At 47.1% G+C, this 22,308-nt stretch overlaps 1 protein-coding gene across 1 annotated transcript in view; it reads left to right on the top strand.

Moving 5' to 3' along the window:
• Positions 1 to 17,646, top strand: part of VIT (vitrin) — a 93,146-nt gene extending 75,500 nt beyond the window's left edge. Inside the window, exons 12-15 of the mRNA XM_006083458.2 lie at positions 11,484 to 11,587; positions 13,030 to 13,256; positions 14,804 to 15,317; positions 17,065 to 17,646. Coding sequence (XP_006083520.1) covers positions 11,484 to 11,587; positions 13,030 to 13,256; positions 14,804 to 15,317; positions 17,065 to 17,243 — 1,024 coding nt within the window. The 3' untranslated portion in view covers positions 17,244 to 17,646. The remainder of the gene's footprint in view (positions 1 to 11,483; positions 11,588 to 13,029; positions 13,257 to 14,803; positions 15,318 to 17,064) is intronic.
• Positions 17,647 to 22,308: the final 4,662 nt, after the last annotated feature.

The following is a 22,308-nucleotide window of genomic DNA, read 5'->3' as shown; positions in this document are numbered from 1 at the left end:
CACCCAGATGTTCATAGCAGCACAATTCACCACAGCTAAGATCTGGAAACAGCCTAAGTGCCCATCAGTAGATGAATGGATTAGAAAACTGTGGTACATCTACACGATGGAATACTATGCTGCTGTTAAAAAGAAAGAACTCTTACCATTTGCAACAGCATGGATGGAACTGGAGAGCATTATGCTAAGTGAAACAAGCCAGTCAATGAAGGAAAAATACCACATGATCTCACTCTTTCATGGATAATTAAGACCATTACAAACTTTTGAACAATAATAAATACACTGGCAGAGCTGCCCCAAACCGATTGTCGGACTGCAGTGGGAAGGCCTGGGAGGGTTGGGGGACAGGAGGGAGGGGAATAAGAGATCAACCGAAGGACTTGTATGCATCCATATAACCATAACTAATGGACACAAGACACTGGGGGGTAAGGGAGGGCAGGGGCTTGTCAAGGGTGGGGGGGAAAAAAGGACACTTATGTAATACCCTTTGTAATACTTTTAGCGAAAAATAAAAAAAAAAAAGCAAATGGGGAAAAAAAAAATTAAAAAAAAAATAAAAATAAAAAATAAAAATAGCTGCTTTAAAGGCTGTGTATACTGAGACTGATCGCATAATATTAAAATAAAGTGATAACTATGTCAAGGAGAAGAAAAATGGCAGAATAATGTTGTATGGTGATGAGAGAGCGTGGATGAAAGAATAAGTATAGCAGGGAAGGAAAAACAATTCAAGAAAGACTCTGTCCCCTCAAGAAAACCCAAAAATTCTTTTCCCATGTTTTCCTACTGTGAACACCATTTGCAGTTAAGAGTTTATCTCCCATGCTTTCCAGTTCTTCCTTCTAAAAATGCCTTTGCTATTTGTCTTCCTCCCCACCTGAGTTCCTTATTAATTTGGAGCACAGAAGGAAAATAGGTCTGTTTTCCTTCACTCAATTGTTCATACAAACTAAGCCATCATCCTCACCCTCCTACAGCCCCAGGGTGGAGTGAGAAGCACAATGAACTGGGGACAGGCTGTCTTGAAATCTGGCCTGAGTCCCGCTGTGTGACCTTAAGCAAGTCACTTACCCTCTCCATGTAAGTGCTGCCATCTACAAAGTCCAGGGTGGAGCAGATGATTTATGGGGGCTCTGCCAGCCCTGGCGCCCTGTAATTCGGGGACTGGCTCTGCACTCGGAAGACATCCCATAAACGAATACCTTGGGCTAAGAGACTGGACGAGCCGCCTCTCCCTGCAGCCTGGGGTTCCCTGTAGGTGGATGATCAATAATGAAATGCTGGCATGCACCACGTTACACATCCACCAGTGGGCCGTGGGGAACACAACTATCGAAGGGGGTGATGAGAACGAGCTGAAACTGCTTTTGATTTCAGCGGCCTGGCTTCCTTGCCTGGGTGGGTCCCCTCCATCCTTTCTTTCTTTTCTTTTTTTTCTCTTTTTCTTTTAATCCTCACCTAAGGCTATTTTTCACTGTTTTTTAGAGAGAGTGGGAGAGAGGGAAAGACAGAAAGAAATATCAATGTGAGAGAAACACATTGATTGGTTGCCTCCTGCACGAGCTCCGACCAAGGCCCAGGCCGAAAAGGAGCCTGCAACCGAGGTACATGCCCTTGACCTGAATCGAACCCGGGACCCTTCAGTCCAAAGGCTGACGCTCTACCCACTGAGCCAAACCGGCTAGGGCCCCTCTATCCTTTCTTTACCAACTGGTCTAGGTGCCTAGAGAGGGAGGCAGTGGGGCAGGAAAGAGTAGGGAGACAGAGGTAGATGCCACTATGGGGCCTGTGTTTCTGGAAAAGGAAAAGCAGGCAGGCCAGCAGTTGGCACACCAGGAAACTGGTGCCTCTCCTGGCATTTGGGGCCCTCAGATTCCAGTGCCCACTCTACACCCCTGGGAATCACAGCGCACTGGGCCTTGGAAAGCTCCTGGCCCCACCTCCTCGTGCTATTGTGAAGAAAGGAGGCTCTGAAAGAAGTGGGCCCCCCTCAAGAACCAGTGCTCGAAGGGGAGGCTTAGGTTGGGCAGGAGCTGGTCGAGGAGGGAGGCCCCTGAACCTCGGAATTTCCCCTCCTCTCCGGCTTCTGACCTCCATTAAGTTACCGGCCACTGGCCCACGAGGTCCCAGGAGGGTTCCTGCCCTTGGTTCTTAGGAGAGCTGAGTCAGGATTTACACTTTTAAGTCTAAAGTTAGACTTTTAAATTTAGAGTCGAAAAAACTCATACTAAGTATTAACAGAAATAGAAGACAGTACTAAATGTGTTAATGGAACTGAATTCTAAAAATACTTAGGATATCGTTCTTATGAAAAGAAGGCAAATAAGAAATAAAAATACAAGAAATATAAACACGGTCTGATTTGCAAAATGCAACGTTCATCCCCCATTCTGACCCTTGGGTATCCCTCACAAAGATCTTTGTGGTACAAGAAACAGAACACCAGCCCTGGTAGCCCAGGTGAAGGGGGACTTGTGTCACAGGACTGCCAAGACCATGGTCATCCCCTCCCTCCTCCTCTCCCTGCATCTGTCTGTCTTTCTACTGGTCCACCAGGTCTCCTCTCAGTAGGCCAGCGTCGCCCTCTACCAGGCTCTTGGGCTCTGCTCCCCATGACTTCACCTTGCACTGAGTTCCACCGTAGATACCGGCATGCTCCCTCTGCCGCGTGCCCCCTCTCTGCACACACAGAGGCTCGTAACCCACAATTGTGCAAACCTTTCAACAGCCACAGCATTCTTTCCATAATCATCACACACCTCCCGTGAGAGGGGCTACGTGTGAAACAGACTCAGAGAGGGTGAGCGTCTCTCCCAAGGACACACAGTTAAATGCATGACGGCTGGGGAGAGGGCTGGTATGAAACCTTGGGTGGACCCCTAAAATGTCAAGCAAAATTGACTTCAAAGCAGAGATTTTCTCACCTGCCAGAAAGCTACTGAAGCTTTCCACCAGACTGGGGGCTGAGGACTGAGACACTGTGCTTGAACGAAAGGCCAGGGATCAAGCCCTCATCTTGCTCACACATTCTGCTTTAGAATTACACAGCCGACAGGCTCGTGATGGCTCTTAATACCGACAGGAACGCTAAAGGGCTAAATGGAAGAACGGCCGGAGCAAGCAGCTCTTAGGCGAACTCCCGCAGACGGAATGAACAAGGCCACACGGCTTGTGTCTGGGCTGCAGCCTGGATCCACAGGGTCAACAGCCCCTCGACCTTCCATAGCATTTCATTCGAGTCCCCAATTGCGGTACAAATGGAACAGAATTGCACATGTTCTTTTGAACTTTGTAATCAACCCTAGGATATCAACAGTGGAAAACAGTTGTAGAACGAAGCAAAATGTTGGTGTTTCTTCTTTTAAAAATGAAATAGATTGTTTTTTTCTATGACAGCTGCCCTGTGCTTTAGGGAGTGGCCCTGAGTTGGGCTGCATCTCTTGTCTCTTCTCAGCCCCAGACCGAAGACCCTGAGGGAAGAAGTGAGGTGTCAGGTCTGGTGTGGGAGGCAGAACAATAGCCTCCCTGCCCCCAGCTGTCCACATCCAAACCCCTGGAACCTGTGGATATGCTGCCTCCCTTGGCAAAAGAGACTTTGTAGGTGTGATTCAAGTTCAGGACTCTGAGATGGGAGGTTATCCGGGACTATCCGGTGTCCCAATCCAATCCCATGACTCCTTAAAAACAGAGACCCTGCCCCAGCTATTGTCAGTTAGAGGGGGAGGCTCTGGGAGGATACCAGAGATGGGGCTGCAGGCGGTGAAGGTGGAGGGAGGGGCACGAGCAAGAGACGCAGGCGCCTGTAGAAGCTGGGAAAGACAAGGAAATGGATTCTCCCGAGAGTCGTCACAAAGGAAACAGCCCTGACACCTTAGTGTTAGCCTCGGGACACCCACGCTGGAGTTCTGACCTCCAGAACTAATAAGTGTGTTGTTTGAGCCACTGAGTTTATAGTCATTTGTTACAACAGAAGTAGAAAGCTAATATGAATACACCAGCAAGGGGACCATTCTGTCACATTCTCTAGAATCTGCATCCTCGGCAGGTGGGAGGCCAGGACCACAGGACCTCAGGGCAGGGAGGGACCATCTGGGCCCTGACTTCACATTTAAAAATGCTGAGGCCTGGGCCTCACCCCAGATCTATTCAACCAGAATCTGGCAAACACCCAGGAGTCAGTATTTTAATCTGTAATTCCACCCTCCAGCCAAGGCTGAGAATCACCAACTGCCGAGAGGGAAGGGACTGCCCAGCTTCCCGGTACAGAGTGGCCGCGCCCACCTGGAACGCAGGCCGCTCCGCACCCCACACACCCAGTGCTAGGTTTGCCCCTCAGCCTACTTCACCTTTACAGGAACTAACAGAACCCCAGAGCAGCTGCCTATCTTCTGCCTTGAAGCACGGGGGGTGGGGGGTGGCTCTCCAGGGCCTAATGGCACTAGCAAAGGCCCACCGTCCCCTCTGAGACAGGCAGGCGAACCCTTGAGCCAACTCCTCAGGGACAATCTCAAAGCTGAGTGAGCTGTGGATACAATTTGCACAAAAGTCGTATCCTTTTTCTATTCCCCAGCATGCAGTTCTCCCACAGGTACAAATACCACAGGGCCTGCATTTGACTTCCTCCACTTCCACTCAAGGGCTCCCCTTGGACTCCCTCTGCACAGGCACCGGGATCATTCTACCAAGATCTCCAGACCCGAGAGAAGCAGATGATCACCACAATACACATTAGGACCACTTGGGGAGCTTCTGAAAAATCCCACTGCCCAGACCAAACCTCAGATGAATTAAGTCAGAATTCCTGAGCGGGGCATCACTACTCTTCAGCACTCCCCAGTGATTCCATTGCACAAGCAGAGAATGAAGGCACAAGTATCTCCTCAGGCCTGTGCTGTCCTCAGGTGAATCCCAGGCCCTCCCACCTCTCTGGAGGGCCCTAGGAGCTCCACCCCCTCCCTTTCTTCTTGGCCTTTCTCTTCCTTGCTCTAGACTCGTTCTTCTACTCCCTTCCTCTCATCACCGACAGCTCCTCTGCTGATGTTCTGGATTCTTACAGCATCCAAGACACTGCTACTCAAAACATGATCCACAGTAGCATCCCGGAGGCTGTTGAAAGGCAGATCTCAGCCCTCACTCAGATCAACAGAATCAGAATCCCCAGGTGATCAGATGAGTTCAGGAAGCTCTGCTGCCAGGACATTCCCTGGCCCAGTGTGAAGCCGCAACCAGCACGGCTAGGGTTCAGGATCTGAAGAAAGGGCCAACGCACAAATGAAAACACTAGGCAAGCAATATGAATTTAGAAATCATGGGGGAGCCAGGTGGATAACTTCCCTCTAGTGGAGAAGCTCCCTGAAAACTCGGTCCCTCTGCTTTTATTTACTTGAATACACATTTGCTTTTTAGGAAGGCAAACAGGCATATCAAAGGTAAAGTTCGGTAAACAGTAAAAGGATTATCAGGTTAGGGCAGTGGTCGGCTAACTGCAGCTCGGCAAACCCAGGCTCGAGAGCCACATGCGGCTCTTTGGCCCCTTGAGTGTGGCTCTTCCAAAAAATACCAGCTGTTCCACAAAATACCGACTTCTGCGCATGGACCACAAAGTTTCAATCGCACTGTATGTGCGCACCCACACGTGGTATTTTGTGGAAGAGTCACACTCAACCGGCCAAAGAGCCGCATGTGGCTCTCGAGCCTTGGTTTGCCAACCACGGGGTTAGGGGATTGCCTTGAGCCATTTGGCCAACAGCAGGGCAATATTATGCTGATTTTCAGTTCAAAGTCCATTAGCCTTCTAGTGGGACTTTCACATTAATGTGCTAACTACTGTCGGTCTTTGCCTCCAGCCTCCAGCAGCCCAGCACTTTCCAAACCCTAGGACACAGTTACAGACTAGACCAGTGGCCAAGGCCAGCAGATTGCACACCTGCCTTTCCTCCTGCAGGAAGAGGCATGTAGGTGGTAGATGGGTAGAATTACTGTTACTAATTTTAAAAACATTCATCTAAAACTGAATTTGGTTATAAGTCCCTGCTCTCCATCTCTGATCCTGGGAAATGTGAGAAAGGCCAGTATCTTTTCAAAAGGGGCCACTGGGTTGGCCACAGTGCTCAGGCCTCTGAGAGCCTGGGGCAGAACCATTCTCATCTCAACCAGGTTCTGCCTCCAGGGGCAAGTCTGCCACCCAACCTACAGCTGCCAGCATGTCCTTGGGCACCAGGGACACCCTAGAACATCTTCCTGATTTCACAGGCACGGTTCATCTCAGACTAAGTCCATAAATCACCACATTTTAGCCGTTAAGAAAATTAAATATAATTAGGTTATTTTATTGTAACCTTAAGTTGATGTCTTCTTGAGGGAAACGATTTTGAAAGGTCCTTGCTATAGGTAATATGATTAGTTGATATGTCTCTACTGGCATAAAAATTCATTTGGGACCCTCATTTCACATACCTGAAAGTGTTATGGAGCAAACCAGGAGACTCTGGGACTTTAACCCAATGGGAGCCTTAGGACTGAAAGGGTCTTCAGAGGTCAGACTCCGGGGCTTCCCACATTCCTGGAGAGAGATTCACCTGGATCCCTTAAGAAAATATTCCCAGATCCCATCCAGACCTACTGAACGGAGCTTCTTCTGTGGGGCCTAGTAACCCATGTAGTTTAATTAATGCCCCAGGTGAGTCAGATCAGGGAGGTCTGGAACACTGATGAACAGCCCCAATTCCCTACCCTCAGGCCCCCAAGCCTTGGTAGGAGTCACCTGTGCCCACTTCCTACAGATGTTCTTTCTTCTTGAACACTTGTAGGGTAATCGTTTTCTATTGCACAAATAATCCCTTTATATGCACAGCCAAATTCTGGATCTCCACAATGTCTCTTCATTAGTCCCAACTCTTCTTTCAAACATAGCACAATTTTATATTTTCTCCTTGAGCTATAAATGTCTTTTTTTCCCCTCTTATTTTCAAAGAAAAGCTTTGATATTGCTAAGGGGTAAAAAAAAAAAAAGTGGTTTCCTTTAATAAGATCTTGCAATAAAATTAAAAGGTTATTTACATAAAAACATAGTGGCATAGCTCTTTGAACTTTTAAAAGTAGCCAGGCTAGGGTGTCAGGCCACCAGCCCATATATCCTGAAAAGGACACACACCAGGTGCTCTGGTACCGAGAGCCGCCACAGGCTGCAGGTGAAAAACTTATCATTCATTCCTATGATTTAATTGCATTACAGCTTAATAAAGATTTATTGAGTGTTTCCCATGTACTAAGCACTCTGCCATTTGCAGGGGATAATGAGGTAAAATTCATTTAAGTGGTTTGATCATATTTGCCTATAAGTCCCTTGGGGGATGAGCCGTGGTTTTGCCTCTAATCATCAGTTTAGCAATTGGAAAGAGTTTCAGAGGCCCTCTGATCCAACCTTTCAATCCAGTAACACTAAATAAATAAATGTGATAGAGAGTCTGTTCTTCAGGACTTCAGCATCTAGTATGGGAGGCAATATTTTTTAAAGAAATAACATTAAATAAAATTAAAAGCATCTATTCATTGGTCATATGAATAGCTCATGTGTCTGCCTCTGAAGATGGATTCATCTACCTCAGTGATGTCATACAGAGTGAGTGTGATCCGTGGAGCTCAAGGCAGAGTGTTCAACTCCCCCCGGGATGATCCAAGAGAGGAGTGGACATGTGAGCCTCCTTTCTTAGTTGTTGCACAATTATCCATTACCCCTGTCTGATAAGCACTAGGGGTGGGAAATACTAAGACATCGTGTCTGTTCTCAAGTAGCTTCCATGTTTGCAAAAACACCGACTCCCTAACATTTATTTGTAACTCCAAAATCAATTACTTGTGGCACTTTCCTGGTCATTTGTAGACACGCACAGGGGAAGTTTTTGAGTCCTTTAAAACACACACATTCCCAGCTGAGGTCAAACAAGGCCATGCTCTGCTTTCTTGTTGCAGCTCATACTTAAACAAGTATTCTTTTCACAGCCTGTTTAGTGCCACATTTTTTGCATTTTTGTGCTTTTCTGATGGTAATTTCACCGTTTAAAATGGCCCCCAGTGACATAGGTGAAGTTGGTCAAAGGTAGAAACTTCCAGTTATAACATCAGCCAGTCCCAGGGATGTAAAGTACAGCATGGTAACTATAGTTAACAATACTGTACTATATACTTACAAGTTGCTAAGAGACCTTAAAAGTTTTCATCACAAGAAAAAAAATTGTAACTATGTGTAGTGATGGATGTTCAACAAACTTATTCCAGTAATCATTTCACAATATATATATTTGTATCAAATCACTACATTGTACACCTAAAACAAATACAATGTTATATATCAATATCTCAATTTTAAAACCTAAATAAATACAATGACCCCCCAGTCTAGGGTTCTAAGTGCAAGAAGGTTGTGGTGTGCTTATGGAGAACACACAAGTGTTGGATAAGTTTCCTTTTAAGTATGAGTTATAGTGCTGTTGGATGTAAGTTCAATGTTAAAGGTACATTTAGAAAAAGAAAGGACATATGCTGATCTGTATGAGTCTGCTCTAGAAAGTGCTAAAGTAACATCGATAGTGCATGTTGAAGTTATGAAAAAGTGGCTGAACTTATAAATTCATGAAATGACAGCTGATTTTTTTAAAATGCATAGTGGATGGCATTGTGAGGCCAAAAGCCAAAGATATTTGTGTAAACATTACCCAGGGTCAGGAAAACGTTAAACCCTTCTCAGCTAGTGTTTTATTATACAGAAATATTGCATATAATTATTTGTAAGGAACATATATTAAATTAGGTTTCATCGAACAGAAACATACATCAATCAAGTTTCTGTATTCATCTACTGATGCAAATGTTGTAACCAGAGGCCCACAGGAAGCTAGCCCTGTATTTCCCCTGGGAGCAATGGCTCAGTATTTGCTAATTTGATGCTCTGAGTGACTTCATAGAAGATAACTACCACAAAAAAACAGAGACCCCATTGTTTATGTAGAAGAGGAAAGAGACGGGTAATCAACAATTGCTCTACAAAGTGATCAACATTAAGACAGCCTCAGCACAGGGTTCTGGGGGAACACCACGGATGTGATTAGGCAATTAGGTTCCACATTTAAATAATGTTTTTTCTGTAAAAACTTTTGAAAGAAATTTTTATACTTTTACTTTTTAAATTATTTGTCTACAAGCAACACAAATTATAATTAGGTATGATTTCTTCACAATCATCAGACACACTCAGGAAATCTTTCAAAGTGAGAAAATCAAGCCCACAAATCATTTTCAAATACAATTAAAGTTTTATGAGCTAAAGTTCTTACAACTAAAGAAGTATATATAGTGTTATTTGGTAAACAATTACATATATCTTATGGTCAATATCAATTTTGCCTTTTCTTATTTTGTAGCCAATATTATTTTGTTGTTGTTGTTTCAACTTTTTCTTTTAGGCCCTGAAAAAGTTCTTATTCTTGGTCACCAAGGGAAGATCCAGACTTTAGGGACCCTGAAACGCATGCAATTTGGGGTTCCTTTTAGGAAAATAACATGAAATTACAAATACAAAATCAGGACCTTTAGAAGAGGCGTCATTCATTCTGCCCCACCTGCCTCTGTTTTGTTGTGTAGCTGTTTTTCTAATTTAATCCTAAAGTAGAACTTGGTTTTCCTCTGGTGGCATTGCACCTCTTTGGATTTTGCCCAATATCCACCTCGGTTGAGCTTGTTTTCAACTTTCCTTAGTCTTCCCTGAAGGTAGCTGCCTTGGTTTTGCATAAGAACCAGCCCATGCCTCTGGTACTTATTAATACAACGAAATTGCCGAAACCGGTTTGGCTCAGGGGCCACTCCTTTACAAGTTCTCCTCTGACAGGTCACCTTGACCGAACTCCAGTCAAGGGCATGTACCTTGGTTGCGGGCACATCCCCAGTAGGAGGTGTGCAGGAGGCGGCTGATTGATGTTTCTCTCTCATTGATGTTTCTAACTCTCTAATTCCACCCAGAACTGTCTAAAGCTGCTTCTTCCTGGATCTACTTTTGGTGTTTGTGGAAAGACTGCTTTTACTTTTTTTATTTTTCAGTTTTTCATTTTTAATGAACTCATAAACAGAAACACACACACACACACACACACCATCTCCCAGGTCATATAGATGTTTCCAGTGATTGCATTTATCTAAGCACATACAGCCTTTGTTTCTCCCCAAATCTAGAACTTTTAGTTCATATGTACACTGGCCAGTGGTTGTGGACAGCCATGAATTGGTGTAAAGACCTTAATTTCAGTATAAACTGGCGCTGGGTAGCTTGATGATGCCGTGTCCCGAGTTGTAGCCGCTGTAATTGTGAGTATTAACTGAGATAAGCCTGCTTTCTAAAGTCTCCTTCACACTCTCCTTGGAGACTTAGCAACCTGCAGCCAGGAGCAGCCACATAATTTGCAGAGACGCTTATTGAAAAACTATGAAGAAGTCGGAGACGGCGGCATCAGAGCATTGAACCAGGCGCAGCCTCGCCTGGAGTCTAGGGGCCCTGTGGGACCTTAGACCTCACACTCCCACGGAGCCCTGCCAACAGCCTTGTCGGTGCTTCCTAAGATGGGGTTCTACTGCTCACCTGCACTTGCTCCCGGGTGTGGGCGCACACACCCCTGGCAGCACCCCCTCCCACCTGCTCATGCAGGGTCTGCCACACTCTGCCCAGCTGCTCCCAAGGCTGTTCAGTTTCCCCATGGAGGCTCCTCTCTGGAGAAGGATTACCCTCTGTTTCTCCACTTCATTCGCCCCAGCTCCTCTCAGCTCATCTTTGTCAGGCTTCAATCAAGGAGAGGCTGACCTCCTGGGTGAGATGTGAATATTCTCACCCGGTCACAGGAGCCACAACATGAAAAAGCTGAAGGGATGTCTTTGCTTGACACCACTAAGATTCATTCCAGTGCAGAGGGAACCCAGGGAGTGGCCAGCAGCTGAGACTCTTTCTGGAGAGGAGGGTTTGGGGCAGCCCGGGAACACCCTGACGTTTGCAAAACCCCACTTGACAACAGCCCTGCTTTTTAGCAATATGAGCGCTATGGTCTTTGTTTTTACCAGATGAAGAAACCGAAGCCCGGAGGAGTTAAATGATTTCTCAAGGTCACACAGCTAAGAAATGACAGTCAAAACTAGAACCCACGTGTTCTGAAGCCTGAGCCAGCCCGCTTTCCTCGCACACACTGGGAGGAGCCCGTCCTCCGTCTCACCGTTACTGCTGTCCACAGTGGGGTACTTCACTGAAGCAGCTCCCACTCTACGTGCACATCAAGCATGCCAAACTCACAGGCTAACATGGGCCAAATAAATGAGGCATGCCGCCCACGGCCGCGAGTCTGACATGCTTGGTGTACAGGAAAGAATCCGCCATGATTTCTGCTTTCCTCCACAGGTAATAACTGCCCACCTAATTTTTATTTCTTGTTCTGGCTCCTCAGAGATAACCCTGCTACCCAATTCAACCTCAAAACTCACATGAGTTCCCGAGATCTGAAAGCAGCCATAGAGAAAATCACCCAGCGAGGAGGGCTGTCTAACGTAGGTATGTGATCCGGATTCGTTCTCTCTTGCTACCGGGGTTCTCTTTCTACATGATTGTCTTCTAGCATCATAGACAGGAGGGAAAATAGTAACACATCAAGGAATGAGTCACACAGTATCTATCATTTCTCAAGTATGATCACGGATTCAGTATGATCAAGCATCGTCATCACCCATATGCCAAAGGCCCTTGGGCCTTGAGGGAAGTTTTATGCTTTAGTTATGAAAGCAGTTCTCAGCAGCCAAGGTTTTCTCTGAGCAGCCAGCTCGCGTGGGATCTCTAAGACATTTCTCCAGCAACTGCACATGTAACCAGCTGATCCTTTCATTTGACAGGTAAGATTGTCCTGGCCGGTAGTCAGGATGCTGACCAAAACCAGAAAAGTGTTGGCTGTAATGACATTAATCCTAAAGCCTTAAGAAGGTAGTTCTTAACTTTCATTTAGTTTGAAGACCCTTTAAGAATCCCCTGAAAGCTATGACCCTTCAACCCAAATAGATACTTATACACACAAAACACTGAATCATTTCAGGGGATTTATGTATACACACCTCCAGTGCCCTAGGGATCCACAGACCCCAGGTTAAGGGCTCTGTCTCACTCACTATATGCAGCTATGCTGACTTGAGGGTGACCAGTCATCCCAGTGGGCCTGGGAGCATATGGGCCTTCAGTGCCGAAACTGGGAAAGTCCTGGCAAACTGGGACAGTCACCCCAATTGACTCCAAAAATTTCCTGAGACCCTTGACAGTATAAAACATGCGCTTGGGAAAGGCATGCTGGAGGCTCCCTTAGTCACGACAGTTACGCTCAGCTGAGGCAGTGTGTTGTCATGGAAATCCAGGCACAGAGACAGGCAGTGATCTGGGGCCACACAGCCAATAGGCAACAGGATTACCACAGTGCCCTGGCAAGCCACACCTGTACCCCTGGCATGGAACTGGACAGAAGGGACCATGAATCCGGAATACAGCCCTCCACACCCAGCAGCCCCTGTAGCCCCAGGCTCACCTCAAGCTGCAGGAAGGCAGGCAGATGCTCCGGTCACTCGGTCACTCGGTAGGCTCCTCCCGCTCCATGCTCTGGAAAACAAGATGGGACCAGCTTATGGGCTTCGTGGGGCTTCTTTGTTCCCATGAAAGTTTTCTTACCTGCTTGCTGGTCCCCCCCCCTTTTTTTTTTAAATATGAGACAATTAGAAATCAAAGGCTTAAAGGGAGACTGCAGGGGGAAATGGATAGTGGTGATGGCTGCACACCATTGCAAATATGCATAAGCTACTGAGCTAAAAATAGTGAACGCAAAAAAAAAATAGTGAACGTGGCAAACAAAGCAAGAAACAAGGGAGGGAATGAGAGCGTTTTTCTGGGCCTCTTTATGCTGTTACGATCTATTCCTCTCATTATAATCACTCCAAGCTTGAGTTTTCTCTTTCTTCCAGGCCGGGCCATCTCCTTTGTGACCAAGAACTTCTTTTCCAAAGCCAACGGAAACAGAGGCGGCGCTCCCAACGTGGCTGTGGTGCTGGTGGATGGCTGGCCCACGGACAAGGTGGAGGAAGCGTCCCGGCTTGCGAGAGAGTCAGGAATCAACGTTTTCTTCATCACCATGGAAGGCGCCGTTGAACATGAGAAACCGTACGTGATGGAGCCCAACTTCGCAAGCAAGGTATGTAACAGCCAGAGACCCACCCAGCGCAAGGATTCTCTGCACTTTGCAAAGCTGTAACAGCCTTCGAGGCTGTGTTTCTTGTTCCTCCAAACAAACCTTAAGATCACGTCTAGGCAGGAGGTCTCCAGTGAGGGACTAGTACCTCTGGAGCCAGGAATGGCCCTCTCAAAGCAAAACCCCACAGCAGCTGGGGCGCTGAGGCCAGCAGCTTGGGAGGAGCAGTGTCCCCAGGTCCCACAAAGAGGCTCCTCCACAGTGCAAGGGACCCGAGCCAGGCAACCAGCGAGCCTTCCCGTGAACATGCACACGGGCACCATACACTAGCTCACACGTGCATGCATGCACACTGCAGGTTAACCACTCTGATGAACAAGGAAAGGGTGGTACTGAGCCAGGTCAGGGAGATCATGCTTTCAAACACTGCTCCTGACTCTCTGCTGTGACTCCTACACACAGGCCCTGGGCTCCAGCCATGGGCGTCTGTCCACACCCAGCACCACTGCTCTCTCCCACCATGGTTTTACTCAGGCTGCCTGGGGGGAGTCCCTCCTCTCCATCCATCAGCTGGATTTCAGCTCAGCCTCCACACTCATGTCAAATGTCGCCTCGTCCAAGGAAAGCTTTATGAACTCCATTTAGGTCCTTATAAACCAATTTAAAATATTTCTGGGGACACTGTTCAGCTATTTTTTGTTTTAAATAAAATGTGATTTATACCAGCTCATCTGGCGACAGCAGGTCTGCGATTCTCCTCCCTAGGAAGACCAGCCGGGTCACTTCCAGGAGCTCACCAACCAGGTGGCTCCGTGTTTATTCGCAGCTGCATTACAGTGTTTCTGGAATGAGTTTGGGCACAAGTAAATAAATATTCATTTGCCCGGAGGCAGGGTTGTCTGGAGGACACAGATTGGGCTTTTAAGGCAGAGAGATTTATGTTCTGGTCTCAGGGACTGGGGATGTCCCTTCCCAGCTGGCCCTGGGTTTGTCCCGTCATGGCAGAGGGGTTATAATTCCAATTTGCAGGATGAGGGTGGGGGTTTAATGAGAGAATCCCTCCAAAAGCATGGACTGTAACCCCTGACACATGCGGGGCCCCTTCTCACTGGGCCCAGGGCTGCTCTGGAGACATTTCTATAGCTGCCTCTTGTGTGTGTCTCGTTTTCCCCATCAGATCAAAAGCATTCTTTAATCCTCCCATGCCTGGTGCCCACCAGTGCCAATCATATGGCCGGCTCCCAGCACAGATAAACCAACGACTCTGCAGAGGCATCAATATGAAGCCAAAGCCCGTGTTTAATGGATGGCTCTCCACCACACAGAGACCCTGCTGAGGAGGGGGTGGGAGTGAGTTCAGAGAAAGCACAAGGGGTCTGCCCCAGCGAGTGCCAAACCGGGTGAACCGAGAGAGAGAGAGAACTTTAGGAGGACTAACTAGCAAACAAGGGTCTGTTTGCTTCTTCCCTGCCCTGGTGGGTCCAGGGTAATTGAGACAGACTGGAGACTTTAACCCCTGACCTGGCAGGTGTACCCTCTCTGTCTTCCAGGCCGTGTGCAGGACAAATGGCTTCTACTCTATCAGCGTGCCAAGCTGGTTCAGTCTCCACAAGAGCGTGCAGCCCCTGGTGAAGCGGGTCTGTGACACTGACCGGCTGGCCTGCAGCAAGACCTGCTTCAACTCGGCCGACGTGGGCTTTGTCATCGACGGCTCCAGCAGCGTGGGGACGGGCAACTTCCGCACCGTCCTCCAGTTTGTGGCCAACCTCAGCAGAGAGTTTGAGATTTCAGACACGGACACACGCATCGGGGCTGTGCAGTACACCTATGAGCAGCGGCTGGAGTTTGGGTTTGACACGTACAGCACCAAGCCTGACATCCTCAATGCCATCAAGAGGGTGGGCTACTGGAGTGGTGGGACCAGCACGGGCGCCGCCATCAACTATGCCCTAGAGCAGCTCTTCAAGGAGTCCAAGCCCAACAAGAGGAAGCTAATGATCCTCATCACCGACGGGAAGTCCTATGATGACATCCGAATCCCGGCCATGGCTGCTCATCACAAGGGTGAGTTGGTCCTCCTGACCAGTCTGCTGCTGAGTGGGCCAGTGGGACGAGGAAGGGACTGTCTTTTTATGCCTTGCTTTTGTCTACCACTTAATAGAACGTTCAGAACCATAAGCAGAGCTCTAGCCGGTCTGGCTCAGTGGATAGAGCATCAGCCCGCAGACTGAAGGGTCCCAGGTTCGATTCTGGTCAAGGGCATATACCGTGTCCCTGGAAGTGTCCAAGCCAAGGCTGGGCAGCCATCTGTCAGAATTGCCAGTACAAGGTTCTCTACAAGGGTGGGCTCAAGGACCTGAAAAACTGAATTTCTAACACCGTTTGCATTTCTATTGGGGTGAGGGGACAGCCTTCCCAACTTTGAGCGGAAATGAGAGCTTAGTCAGTCTAAGCCAGCCCCGTTTTGCCGCAAAGCTGTTCCTCTGCCACTTGCCAGCATGTTAAGGCCCAAAGCTGGATGTTCTCAATGTAGGCGATATTCAGAGAAGACCCTGGAAAGGTAAGCAAAGGGACTGGCAGCTTAAATGCTGTTTAATGAGCCACAACTGAAAAACAGCTTAGACCAGAACCATGTGAGGTGTGGATGGCTCTCCAGTCAGCAGGACAGGGCACCCAGAGGACGCTGGAGATCATGACATGGGCCTCTGTGGGTGGCTGAGGGACAGAGGCCTCTCTGGCCAGCCTGAAGGTGGTCTGGGAATAGGCTTTTGGACAGTAAGGTCATGTGCCTGCTGACCAGCTGCCCCCACCCCAAATCAAGAACCATACACCAGGCAGTGTCCCTGATTTCCCCCCCGAGAGCAGACGCCTTGTCTCTGAATCTGTCCTCCGCTCCCTGGGCACCTTGCTCCCTGCTGTAGTCCCACCCCTTTAATCCCACTATTTGCATCTAGACATCCTGGAGCCTCTCTCTTCCTAAAAAATAAAAATGTTCTTTGGCCCCATGCTCCAGCCTCCTCCCCTTACAGTCCCACTGCTGGAAAGGGTCAGCTGTATGTGCTGCCCCGTATCTCCATTCCTTTTTCACTCTCAACGCACAGCAATTCATTTGGTTTCTTTGGCATCTACTCCCCTGAAACTGCTCTCTCCAGGCTACCAATGTCTCTTTTTTGTTTTTTTTTTCTAAATCCATTGAGCACTTTTTTGTTTTCATCTTACATGACCTCCTTGCAGCATTCAACACTGTTGGCCACTGACGTATCCTGAAACCCTCCCTTCATGGCGACGATGGAGCACGTCCTGAGTGGCTGTCTCTCCAGGTCCTCATACAGTGTCCCTGCTCTGGGGATGAGCGTGGAGTTCATGGCTTATAAAGCCTAAAGTCATCCAATGCCACTGTCTTAGTTAAAAAGATCTTGAACTGTCTTGTTGATGCATTTAAGACTGACATTTTGTGTGGCTCCTCACGCAGGTAGAGCGGGCTTGTGCCATGTGGTATGGTCTGCATAGCAGCAAAAGTTTCACTTGTCCCAAAATATCATCCCCTCTGCTGCTCATGGATAGGAAATTCTGATCATGCATTTACTGCATGTATCTGTTGTGGGTTTTTTTCCTCAAAAGACTATAACCTCCGGTGAGATAGCAACTGTATCAAGTTGGTTACTGTGGGTATATAGCAGATGTTCATGCTTTGGGGCACATTTCTGATTCTGGATTTCGCTGCCAGCAGAGCAACAGGAAGGCAAGGATTCATGAGCCGTGCCTCTGCCTGGAAATTTCCATCTGCTTCATGGAAACTTTGTCCCCACAGGAGTGATCACCTATGCAGTAGGCATCGCCTGGGCTGCACAGGACGAGCTGGATGTCATCGCCACTCACCCGGCCAAGGACCACGCCTTCTTTGTGGACGAGTTTGACAACCTCTACAAATTGGTCCCGAAAGTCATCCAGAACATTTGTACCGAGTTCAACTCACGGCCTCGGAACTGAATTCGCGGGCAAATGCCGCTGCCCTGCCTCACGCTGGGACAGCCCCCAACGCTCCACGGGCACGCACGGGGCAGGAGGCACGTGGGCTGGAGAAATGCCGTGTCATTACTATTCTTTGCCAGTGTGCTTTTTTCCTATTTCAAAACTTGGAGTTAGGAAGATGACCATGAATTTGTAGAAATGAGCCAAAATGATACATCCTTTTGAGGATGCTGAGAGTTTTACGTTTTGACAACTGTTTTCAAAATAACTATTCAGAATAGAGGACAGCACTTAAGACAGGCTTAACCAAAGCTTTTGTGAGTTTTTTTTTTTTTACTTGTCATTAGAACTCTGTAACCCTCAACAAGTTTCATTTTTGTCCTGACAATGTAGGAGTTGCTTAATTAAATATTTAAAAGGATACATGTGGTCATTCTGTGTCATGGGTAGCGGTTCCGTGTTTGTGGCAGGGCCACCCTCTGCTCTTCTCCTTCCCCAGAGCACTCGCAGTGCACTCACTCCCAGCTCAGGGCGACGACACACCCACGGGGCACAGAGACACTGTGCTGGCCACGGCCAGTTTTAGGGCCAGCTGGGGGCCGGCCCCAGAGAACCAGTCGGTCTGGCTTCAAAGCAGGTACAGAGGCTCTCAGCCCAGGCTGCGTATTAGAATCACGTGAAGACTAAAACGCTGGTTCCCAGTCCCCATCCCAGTCCGGTGAACTCGGGTCTGGGAATGGAGCCTGAACACCCGCGTGTCTGAAGAGCTCTCTGTGGGGCTGAGATGTTATCAGAATTGAGAACCACGGAGCTCCCTCTGAGCAGTCAGGGTTACAGCTGTTTCCTGCGGGAGCCCTGTTTGGGTCCCATCCAGTTTAGCATTTGTCCTGGATGCTTCTGTTTGTTAACTAGACATTATCATTAATAGCATTACGTTGGGATGGTTTGGTTGAACTCCACTTTTTGCTTCCAGCTTCTGCGAAGGACTCATGTGTTAGGATGTAAAATCATGTGCAACTGGGAAACATTCAGAAGAATCACAAACAGAGATGACATTCAGCAAGTTATGTGTTGTAAAAATGTGTGTTGAAGCATGCTACTCCGAATGGAGGCAAAAAGGTAATACCTGTGTAAATACCTGGCACAAGAGATTTACATAAAACATTTTGAATTAAAGTCATCATCCATTTAGCAGAATTTGCATAAAGCTTACCAAATCTCTCAGTACCTGGAGAGAGAGTATAACAATTTAAAATGTGGGCTACAGAGAAGAATCAATTAACAGTGTCAGCAATTTCAAATTTATTAACCATAAATTTAACTTTAAAGGCAATTGTACACAAATACGTTCAAAAACTTCAAAATATGAAAACTATTTTTCAAAAAAAAGGAAATTCTTTGTAAAGATACCAGTGACACACGATTAGTGACAGATTCTGCTCAGAAACTAATCAAAGAATTTCAATAAGTACTACGAACAGTTACTCGGCCTATATTTTTAAACATGTAGATAATCAATATAAAGGAGTTTGTTTCTTTTTTCAATGTACACACACAAGTAATTTATTATTTTAAGAAAAATGTTCTTTGAAAAAAAGAAAAATGTTCTTTTGGAAAATAGTTTTGGAGTATAATTATTTTATAGGGGCCTTAGTACAAAAACTGTTTGTCATCAATAAGTAAATATTTCCCAAAATAATATACTTTTAATTACTCAGGTATCCTCTTTCATTCACAAAATTATCCCAGTTTGGGAAATAAATACAGTCACCCCAATTATAGAAATTATAATTTTGAAGATAAATGGAACCTCCTCCAATGGGCCCACTGTCTCTATGTTTGTTGTCAATAACTGTTTGAGTGTGGAGGAAGGCATCCCCAGAAATGAGGTGCTCATGGCTACGGTGTCATTAGAATTGTCTATGTGGGTGTTCAAGTCACCAAAGATGGTGAGGGGAGTCAGGATGTAAAAGGAAAGAGGGAACCCAGCTCTGGTAGGCTCAGCAAGTGAAAGAAGGTGACTGGGAGGTTGGGAGGAGGCAGCAGTGACAGGAGTGGAGGGCTGAGGCTAGAGCTCCACGGAGCACGGTGCTTTGAGGGAAGAAAAAAAGGAGGTTGGGAGAGCAATGGGGGCAAAGAGCAGACCTATCCCTTCCAGGCCTGAAGTCCAAGGGGTGAGAGAGCACAGCCCCCACTCAGGAAGGTGCCGAAGACAACCAGGCTTCAGGTAAGTGGAGGCAAGAAAGGGGTGAGGCTTCCGGGAGCTCATAGACAACAGAGAGCAGCTCCTCACAACGTGGTGGGAAGGCTGGGGTGGGAGTGGGGCTGGGTCAGGTCTGGTTTGCACAGAGCAGTTTAGAGATAAAGGTCCTACTGGTGATAGGTGACATGGAAAGCTTGGATATAAATGCCACCTTGCTCAACCTAAACTGTGCCCAACACTGCTGGGGAGACACTGAAATCTTACACTAAAAGCAGAACCTTAGAGAAAACTCATGTCACACCTTCCAATGGCAAAAAGGGAACCCAGGCTGGAAGAAGGTTGTGTAGATATGACATGAAGGGACAGAACTGGAATTCAGGTCTCCTGTCTTCGAATCCATCGACTCACTAGATCGCCTTCTTGCAGAGCCTGAAGGCCCCCCACTCTCTCCCGCATCCCATCCTACACGCACCATGGTTCTGCACATTCATGGGCTCCGGCCCAGCCTTTGCAGGGCTCCCTGGGTCCAACAGACTCAGAGCCGATCTCCTAAGGCAACTCTTTCAACTGTGGTCTCAGCAGAAAAGCTCTTCCATGCCTTCCCCCTCCCAGGCAACCAAACAAGCAGACCAGGAGCCTCGACTGCTGCAGCCTCTCTGGGTGCGGACAGTGCCTACACTCCATTCACGTCCGACCTCTCAGGAGTGAGGGCTCTCTGAAGGGTTTCTTTGCTAAGAGTTTTGCGACAAGGCTCTGCTAAAAGTCTGCAGCCACGCGGACAGGGTTCAGATATTTCTTGTTTCTCTTTAAACCCTTTGAACAGGACGAAGTTCCACGAAGCAGGTCTGCAGGCAGCGGTCTCGGGGGATTGGCACGGGTTTATAAAGAGGACAGCGCTGCTGTAGCCAAGGATTTTCAGCCTCGAAGAGGAGTTTCCGAATAATAATGTCATTTTCCAGTCACAATCGTAGGAAAAGTTCTCCCCTTAGATTACCAGCACATAAACGCAGCAAGTAGGAAATATGCTTGAGAGCATGAGTTCAATTCTTTGGAAAGAGACATTCATTCAACTGATGCCTCTGAGGGATTCACAGTTCAGTAGGAAACCACACACAAATGAACAATTAAAATTGCATAATTAATATCCTGGGATTATGCACAAAGTGCGTGACGGGTGACTGCCGACAACCTCATGAGAAATCAAATCACAGTAGTGCCTCAGAGTGAGTGTGCGCTGCACCCTGGGCATTGTTCTGAGGCAGTGGTCGGCAAACTCATTAGTCAACAGAGCCAGATATCAACAGTACAACGACTGAAATTTCTTTTGAGAGCCAAATTTTTTAAACTTAAACTACATAGGTAGGTACATTGTTATTAACTTAATTAGGGTACTCCTAAGACTTAGGAAGAGCCACACTCAAGGGGCCAAAGGGCCGCAGGTGGCTCGCGAGCCGCAGTTTGCCAACCACGGTTCTAAGGACTTCACATGTATTAACTCGCTTATCCCTACGGCAGTGGTTCTCAACCTTCCTAATGCCGCAACCCTTTAATACAGTTCCTCATGTTGTGGTGACCCCCAACCATAAAATTATTTTCCTTGCTACTTCATAACTGTAATTCTGCTACTGTTATGAATCGTAATGTAAATATCTTATATGCAGGATGTATTTTCATTGTTACAAATTGAACATAATTAAAGCATAGTGATTAATCACAAAAACAATATGTAATTATATATGTGTTTTCTGATAGTCTTAGGCGACCCCTCTGAAAGGGTCGTTCAACCCCCAAAGGGGTCGCGACCCACAGGTTGAGAACCGCTGCCCTACGACTTGCTGAGAGAGGTACCATTATTATTGCATTTTGCAGAACACACAGCCGAGGCATGGAGATGTCAAGTAACTTGCCCAGGGTCATAGAGCTGGTAGAGGCAGATCTGGGCATTAAACAGAGGCAGTCTGACTCCAGAGTCAATATATACTCAGCCACTTTGCCTCTTAAAATGGTGGCATATGAAATAACCAAAGTGGCTGCATAGGAGGTTCTCTAAGCTTGACAACTTAAAATATATGTATAATTCTGCAAAGCTGTATTCTCAGGATCTATTAAATGTACAAGTCTATCAAATATGCAGTGCAAACCCCCCATCCCCATTACTCCTCCTAAGCCTGTGGACAGCTATACTGCCCTCACTTATGACAAATGAGGTGATTTTAATCTATAGTCTACAGTCCCTGTAGCTCCCTCATCCTCTTGTTAAATTCCTACTCATCCTTTAAGTCTCAATCCAAATATCACCTCCTCTCCGAAGCCCTCCCTGAATCCTGATCCACCTATTTTCCAGTGATTTTTTTTAGTCCCTTTTCATAGGGGACACAATTCATACATGTCCTCACATGACACAGAATACAGGGGATGAGAACCAAGTCTAGTTCTGACTATGTCTAAGTCATTTGAGAGTGCCAACCCCTAATACAATGGCACCGGTAGAATGGGAGACAGAGATGTTTCAGGAAGAGGGCAACAAGGTATGATGGCAAGAGAACGAGAGGGTCTCATCCATCCAGACCGCACCACTCTCTCAAACGCCCTCCTAAGGTCCAAAACTGTATGTTACAATCACCGTTTTCTAGAACCAGAATCCTCTTTGAGTATCTGCACAGGGTAACTCTGTTCCTCACCTGCTACTTCCATTTTTCCTACAGAAATAACAATTCCATTTTCTGTTGACCGTCGTGAGTTTCACTCAGCAAACATGTTTTAAGCACTTATGTGCCAGGCATTGGGATAGGCACTGGAGACAGAGATGAATAAGACCTGGTCCCTGCCCAAGGAGCTTAGAGACCAGTGTGGGAGAGAAACGCCTAACAGACAGCATCT

The sequence above is a fragment of the Myotis lucifugus genome, unplaced genomic scaffold (assembly GCF_000147115.1).
Source record: "Myotis lucifugus unplaced genomic scaffold, Myoluc2.0 scaffold_6, whole genome shotgun sequence".
Taxonomy (NCBI): domain Eukaryota; kingdom Metazoa; phylum Chordata; class Mammalia; order Chiroptera; family Vespertilionidae; genus Myotis; species Myotis lucifugus.
Note: the sequence above shows the minus strand (reverse complement) of the source record. Positions and strands in the feature narration are given on the sequence as shown.